Source organism: Topomyia yanbarensis, chromosome 3 (assembly GCF_030247195.1).
Source record: "Topomyia yanbarensis strain Yona2022 chromosome 3, ASM3024719v1, whole genome shotgun sequence".
NCBI lineage: Eukaryota > Metazoa > Arthropoda > Insecta > Diptera > Culicidae > Topomyia > Topomyia yanbarensis.
Window position 1 is genome coordinate 58,772,890 of NC_080672.1, and position 7,352 is coordinate 58,780,241.

Sequence of the window (7,352 nt, forward strand, 5' to 3'; positions counted from 1 at the left end):
TAGCTGATTTTTACAAATGCATTACAAGTGATCTGCACCTAGGTCAAAATTCTCGTTGAAAGGGAATTTCTGTCAAACCGTTACTCGCCAATCACAGATGATTGTAGTAAACAAAAGAGAAAAGTTTTCTCTTTCATTAACTGCTATGAACTGTGTTTAGGCAGTAACGATTTGAATGGAATTTCCTTTCAAAGAGAATTTTGACAGTTGGTTTTTAAGCCGTAATCATATGTTTGCAGAGATTTTAAGTCATCCAGAAAATTTCGACTTTTTAAAATATTGTTTTTTTAACTTATTTGGCATCCTTGCGAATTGCGGCAAAAATGCATTTATCCACGGAAACGAAAAACTACCTAAAATTGAGTTCCTTTGACTCAATCTCGTGGTATCGTGGGGGAACTTAAAATTAGGTAAACCGTGTTGAAGGTAGTTTCCATTTAACCACGGCAAAAATTACAACTCATTGATAGGTTTTTCATACTCAAATTTAAGTTGAATTTACCTAATTTTGAGTTCACCCCAAACAACTCAAAAGTACCTTCCTCCACGGAAGACCTCGACTGAGTCGAATCTCTCTTTTTGTTTTTGACAACACTAATAAGTGCGAAAGCGACGCACAACTCAAAAGTAAGTTAAAAGAACTTTTCTGCAGGTTGTTTTATTTAACCGTGTCGGTAAAGCAGTTAGGCTGAAGGAAACGCACCCGCAGTCACAGGGTGTACAATTTATTTTGTTATTTTACAAGAACTGTCAAAATCAGATGTTTATATGCAAATTACCTTTAAAATCAGTATTTGCGTAATAGTTTTCGCATCTTTAAAATATCTTTAAGCGGAATTATCTATAGATTTGGCTGGTACTCTTCAAATCAGGTGGTTCCTACAAATATCACCAGAAATCGTAACAATGGCCCCGATTATCCTAAAAGGTCGCAATTATGCCTTGTTCATCAGTGGAATCGTCGGTCTGATCGGTTTGGCTTGCTATCCAATCATCATTGATCCGATGCTGAATCCAGAAAAATACAGTAAGGAGTTCATATTATAGTACTGCCGCTTAGACAATTCATCCCAAGTTTCTTTCGCAGAAAAAGTACAACAGGTGAATCGTGCCTTTATAAAACAGGAACAGATCCAACCCGGCAGTGAGTATTTTTGACTGCAGTTAGCTGTAGCTTTTAAATATTTAACACGATTTGTTTTATTCGTCACAGACATGCGAGTGTGGAGCGACCCATTCAAACCTAGGGAGGACCAACCGAAATAATTCTGTGGTATTTAGTTCAACGTTCCTGCTCGCAGATCCAGTCTTTAGTTGTATTTTTGCACGTTCTATACATTTTAAGAGAAATTTAAACCGAAAAAAATTACAGGACCTGCTTTTTATATTAAAGAAAAGCCTATATTATGCTCTTCTCCACGGAACAAAACGTCAAGTTTTAATGCCTCGGGGCCAAACCGGTCTGTTGGTTACTGATGAGAGGAATTTGAAATACAAAACCTGATCTTTTATCCTTTTTGTTCTCTAGCGAAGATGCATATTACCTATTCCAGTATTTTTCTATTAAAATTTTCCTCTGTCATCGTGTGGACTTTATTAGACAAACGCATGATTTTGGACGTCAATAATTCACAGCTCCTATCTCATCATTTCGAAGAGCGTTTATTGAACAGATTTAATCTGTACCAATTTAAAAACTGAGTATTATCAGCTCCTGCGTTAGTAACTGAGCGAGTGTACAAATAATTCTGGTCTCTACTGTAGGCAGATTTCAGTTTTGTGTAGTAGCGACTGATGGTTTCCCGACAAAACAGCGAGTTGACGTAAGTCTAACAAACCACACGTACCACTTATCAATAATGGTAAGATTCTTCAGAAAAATGCATTTCGGTACCTAAGCTCATTATCACCAATTGGAGGTTCGGATACAAACATCAAATTTCTTTCTAAAGTAGGAATAACCATTTGTAATGAAAATATAAAAATGAGAACTACATAGAGTAGATTAACAAATCTGAATAGAAATAAAATAAACAGACAGGTGATTGTCGTATAATAAAGTCGGTTTTAGCATTTGGAAGTGCAGGATCCGCTGGTGTTACATTATACACACCAGCTGACCAGTAAATATCTCGTGAACTTATCACCACAACGAAACCGGGGGGAAATTCCTTACCACTCTTACTTTATCAAATCATACATCCCGTTCGCACAAGGAAACAAAAAACAAACCAAGTATCTATTGCAATCGCTTACTCGGCAGTGGCATCTGGGTGCCTCTCGAGCAGCATAGCAACACCCTGTCCACCGGCGGCACAGGCCGCCACCAGTCCGAGTTGTCCATTCTCGCGTACAAGCCGGTTAGCCTATCGGAAGAAATAATGCCGAAACGTTATCGAACTTAATTTATTCCGTCTTTTCTCTAAGTAGTAACTTACCGTATGCATGCAAAGACGCACCCCGGTTGCCGCAAATGGATGACCGATCGAGAGCGAACCACCCCAGTTATTCCACTTGCTCAGATCCGGATTGCCAACCTTCTCACTAAGTCCGAGATACGTCTTGCAGAAGTAGTCGGAATCGAGGGCCTTCAAGTTGGCGATAATTTGACCCTACAAAGATGAAAAAATTCACATCAAGCAAACACTTTCTTGCAGTTTTCCTCAATATCATCTTACGGCAAACGCTTCATGAATTTCCCACGAATCAATATCCTTCAGCGTGAGACCAGCCTTCTTCAGCAGCTTCGGGATACCGTAGGCTGGCCCGAGCAGCAGCTGGTCGATAGGATCCTGGGAAACATACAGGAAATCTCGCAGGTAGGCCTTCGGACGGAGACCCAGTTCCTTTGCCTTGGCTTCGGTCATGATTATACATGCGGAGGCACCATCAGTTAGGAAAGAAGCATTTGCAGCGGTGACCGTTCCGTACGGTTTAACGAAAGCTGGCTTCAATTTAGCCAAGGCTTCCTTGGTGGAGACACGAATCCCATTATCTTTGTCGACGGTTTTATCCACCCCGGCAACCTTGTAGGGAACCAAATCCGTAAAATATCCCTTATCCTGAGCCTCCTTTGCCAAGGTGTGGGATCGCAGCGCATAGTCGTCCTGTTCCTGGCGACTCGCCTTGAAGGAAGCAGCCAATCGATCAGCCGAGTGGCCCATGGTTTCGCCGGAGGAAAACTCTGCCACGGCTGGTAGCTCTGGGACGAAGAAATCCGGTCGAATAGAAGCCAACAGCTGCAACCGCTGTCCGGCGGATTTAGCCTTATTCGCGCGTAGCATCAACGAACGCATTTTGCGACTGTGACGGATCGGTACGTCGGACATAAACTCAACACCTCCGGCTACGATCGCATCATACGTTCCTGTCGCAATCAGTCCCATTCCGGTAGTGATGGCCTGATTCGAGCTAATGCAAGCCATCGTAACCGTATGGGCGGGAGTTTTGTTGCTAAAACCGGCCGCCAGGGCAGCCTCGCGGGCAATGTTGGATGTCTTGACCTCCTGAATGACGGTACCATACACGATGTAATCGATGACCTCTTTGTCGATTTTGGTCTTGCGAAGAAGGCTCCTGCAAAGATGGATCAAGTAGAATGGATCTTTTTTTCGGATTGCTAGGTTCAGCACTCACAGTAGCGAATGTCGTGCCAGCTCATGGGGCATCAGCTTAGAATAGGTGGTTCCGGACATAAGAAAAGGCGTCCGAACTCCGTCCACGAGGACTACATTCTTTCCGGTTCTGTCGGGAAGCTTCCTCGGCTCACATACGACTCCGGTCGTGCTGATACTTCTAAGAGCTGCGGGTGGAATATAGTTTGTAATTTTTTCGCTTTCTATTCTCGGGATGGATGATCACGTTTCTATGTGCGCAGAAACGTGATAGTGTTATTACATATAGTGATTATAAACGTTTCCGATTTAGCTACTGATAACGATGATCTTTATTAAACATTGTAGGTTTCATGATTTGAAGCCTTTCTACATGCAAGTATTATTGAATTTATTTCAAATTCAAAAATTCATTATATGAACTGACTGCCATGGTTCAGTAAGGATTGATATCTAAACCGATCGGAAAATCGTGACATAATATATGGTAGCACCGCTAAGCCTGGCGCAACAGCAACTGCTTAAACAGGTATGTGTGTGAGCAACAAAGACTGATAATACAGCTTTACAGCTCAAAACAAGTCAAAATGGACTTTGGACTCTACGCTGATGGCGATGAGTCTCACCTTATTTCCATTACGAGACTGTTCCTGTATCATTTCCCGTTACTACTATCGTAATCTTTTCACCTCGTACCGGGTTGCGATTACATATTTTTCTTTTAAACAGATTTTAGCCATTGATTCCAAAGTCCATCAGCGAAGTCAACTGATTCATCTCACCGATCGTCATCTAAATTATCCTATAATGGAACGTCAATACTCACCCGTTTTTGCCAGATTTCCGGATAGGACGGAGCCACATTTGGTCAGCTGATATGCCATCGTATATATTGCACGTTTGGGTAATCCCGTACTAATGAATAACAAAAATTAGAGAAATAAAATCCAATTACTTCAGCAGGCCCTTTCGATGAGCTACGGGTACTGATCACTTCACGAGACAACGTTACAATTTACTATGACGAAGATCACTTTGCTGCGGCTCTCCTCTCCAAAAAGCGTCGACATCAATGAATGGAATGGAAAACGCGAAGAGAAAAATGAAAAAACGAACTGTGATGACATTTGGTAGAGCTTTCATTTGAGCTTTTCATGTTTGGGTAAAACTAGAAAACTTTACAAACTGGGTAAATTTCAGCAAAGTATAAAAAATGGAGTAAGGTACACGCAAACGAAAAACTAACTTAAGTTGAGTTCTTTTGACTCAATCTCGGGGTATCGTGGAGAAAGGTAAAATTAAATAAAATGTGATGGTAGTTTACATTTAACCACAGACTAACAGACATAACACTTAAAAACAAAGAAAGGCTATGCAATCACTGTAAAAATCGACTTTTTAACCGAGGGCCGAGTGTCATACACCATTCGATTCAGTTCGTCGAGATCGGCAAATGTCTGTGTGTGTGTATGTATGTGTGTGTATGTGTGTGTGTGTCATTTAAACTCACACAATTTTCTCAGAGATGGCTGAACCGATTTTCGCAAACTTAGTTTCATCTGAAAGGTATAACGCTCCCATAAGCTGCTATTGAATTTTTAGTTGATCCGATTTCCGGTTCCGAAGTTACGGGTTGAAGAGTGCGGTCACACAGCAAATTCCCATATAAACTGGTACCACCATGATGTTCAAATGATGTAAAACATATTAAAATAGATGTAACATTACTCTAGTTTGCGGGTCTGGATCACTAATGATCAATCAAAGCAGCTTTGACCACATTGGCCACCTATGACGGCTCATGACGCCCCCGGGGAACCCGCCAAGTTCCTAAGCTAATATCACACCCATTCCCCAACGAATTCTCTACCGATTTTTACAAACTTGATTTCAAATGAAAGATACAGTAATGCCATTGACTGCTGCTGAATTTCATTCGGTTCGGACTCTTGCTTCTGGAGTTACAGGTTGGTTAGTAAGGATACACTGGAATTTCCCATATAAATCGGTACAATCGTAATACCTCAGAGGCTAAAAACTAATGAAATGATCACCAAATCTAGATCACTGATTGCCAATCAAACATTCTTTGAATATATTGTCCACTATCGACGATTCCGGAATTCCGGGCATATTCCACAATTAAAGTCATATCGGTTCTTCGGTGATGACTGAACCGATTTTCTCAAACCAAGTCTCAAATGGAAGGCAAATTATGCAGTTGAGTATTGCGTCGCTGCCCCTAGACCCCCCCCCCCCCGCCTTGCCCTTACACCTTCCTCCTTCATCACTCCCCTCCCCTTGGACCACCCTCACGCCCGCATTTCCTTCATCAACCCCGTATACCGAAATAAGATGAAGGATTTCTGACGCATCCTCCACTTCCACTCTACTAACCCCCCATTCCCTCCACTTTCAAACCCATTCCACCAACATTTCAAAATATAATCACATGAAGATAACATTGAACTCATGCTGATTAAGCTAATTAAATATTATTCTTTTGCCTTTCTCATACAGAAAGGTTATGCAATTGCTCCAAAAACCGACTTTCTAACCGAGGCCCGGAGGGCCGAGTCTCATATAACATTCGGCTCAGTTCGCCGAGATCGCAAAATGTCTGTGTGTATGTATATGTGTATGTATGTGTGTATGTATGTATGTATGTATGTATGTATGTATGTGCGGATTTATTAACAAAATGTCCACATCGGTTTCTCGAAGATGGCTGAACCGATTTTTACAAACTAAGATTCAAATGAAAGGTATAATATTCCCATGGGTTGCTATTGAATTTCATTTTGACCCGACATCTCGTTCCGGATTACGAGTTGAAGAGTATGGTTACAAAAAAAATTGTTATGATTTGTCCACATCGGTTTCTCGGAATTTTCTGAACCGATTTTGACAAACTTGATTTTAAATGAAAGATACAACGTTTCCATCAGCTGCTAATGAATTTTGTGTGGATCCGAGTTCTGGTTCCTTGATTACAGGGTGATACGTACGATCACGCAGCAAATCCCGATTCTAACGAATTCTGCGATGGATGTCAAAAGGTGAAATTTTTTCCATAATGTAACCATAACTGCTTGAATTTGTAGATCTAGGTCACAAACAGTCATTCAAAGTCTCTTTGGCCACACTGGCCACCATCGACAGCTCCGGAAGCCCCGGCGGAAGCATCCAAATTCAGAATAACGGTTATGTCGGTTTCTCAAAAATGGCTAGACCGATTTGATCAACTTAGTCTCAAATGAAAGGTGTTGCGTCCTCGGAAACTGATATTAAATTCCATCTCCATCCGACTTCCGGCTCCGGAGTTAAGGGTTGTGGAGTGCGATCACATAGAAAACTCCGATTCAAACCGATACCGCGATGAATGCAAAAAGGTACTCTTATATATGCTTACCAAGTGTAATAGACATTTCCATAATGTTATCTTGTACGAACCAGCTATTAAATCATAGTTTGGATAAATGAGAAAGGCACAATTGCACCTTTAGGTGGATTAAAACAGGTTTTTATACTCAAATTTAATTTGAATTTACCTAATTTTGAGTATACCCCAAACAACTTAAAAGTACCTTCCTACACGGAAGACCTCGAATGAGTCGAATCTCTCGTGTTGTTTTTGACAACACTAATAAGTGCGAAAGCAACACACAACTCAAAATTAAGTTGAAAGAACTTAATCTAGGTTGTTTTATTTTTACGTGTAAATATAAAGTATATCTC

At 41.0% G+C, this 7,352-nt stretch overlaps 2 protein-coding genes across 2 annotated transcripts; one reads left to right on the top strand and one right to left on the bottom strand.

Moving 5' to 3' along the window:
- Positions 1-728: 728 nt before the first annotated feature.
- Positions 729-1,369, top strand: LOC131690317 (small integral membrane protein 20-like). The gene is made up of 3 exons (XM_058976009.1): positions 729-1,027; positions 1,088-1,144; positions 1,214-1,369. Exons 1-3 carry the CDS (start codon positions 907-909, stop codon positions 1,264-1,266), a joined length of 231 nt encoding a protein of 76 aa, XP_058831992.1. The 5' UTR covers positions 729-906; the 3' UTR covers positions 1,267-1,369.
- Positions 1,370-1,939: 570 nt separating this feature from the next.
- On the bottom strand, positions 1,940-4,682 carry LOC131690316 (trifunctional enzyme subunit beta, mitochondrial-like). Its single transcript, XM_058976007.1, has 5 exons — positions 4,441-4,682; positions 3,637-3,802; positions 2,679-3,576; positions 2,439-2,612; positions 1,940-2,366 (listed from the first exon to the last, which is right to left on the bottom strand). Exons 1-5 carry the CDS (start codon positions 4,496-4,498, stop codon positions 2,253-2,255), a joined length of 1,410 nt encoding a protein of 469 aa, XP_058831990.1. The 5' UTR covers positions 4,499-4,682; the 3' UTR covers positions 1,940-2,252.
- Positions 4,683-7,352: the final 2,670 nt, after the last annotated feature.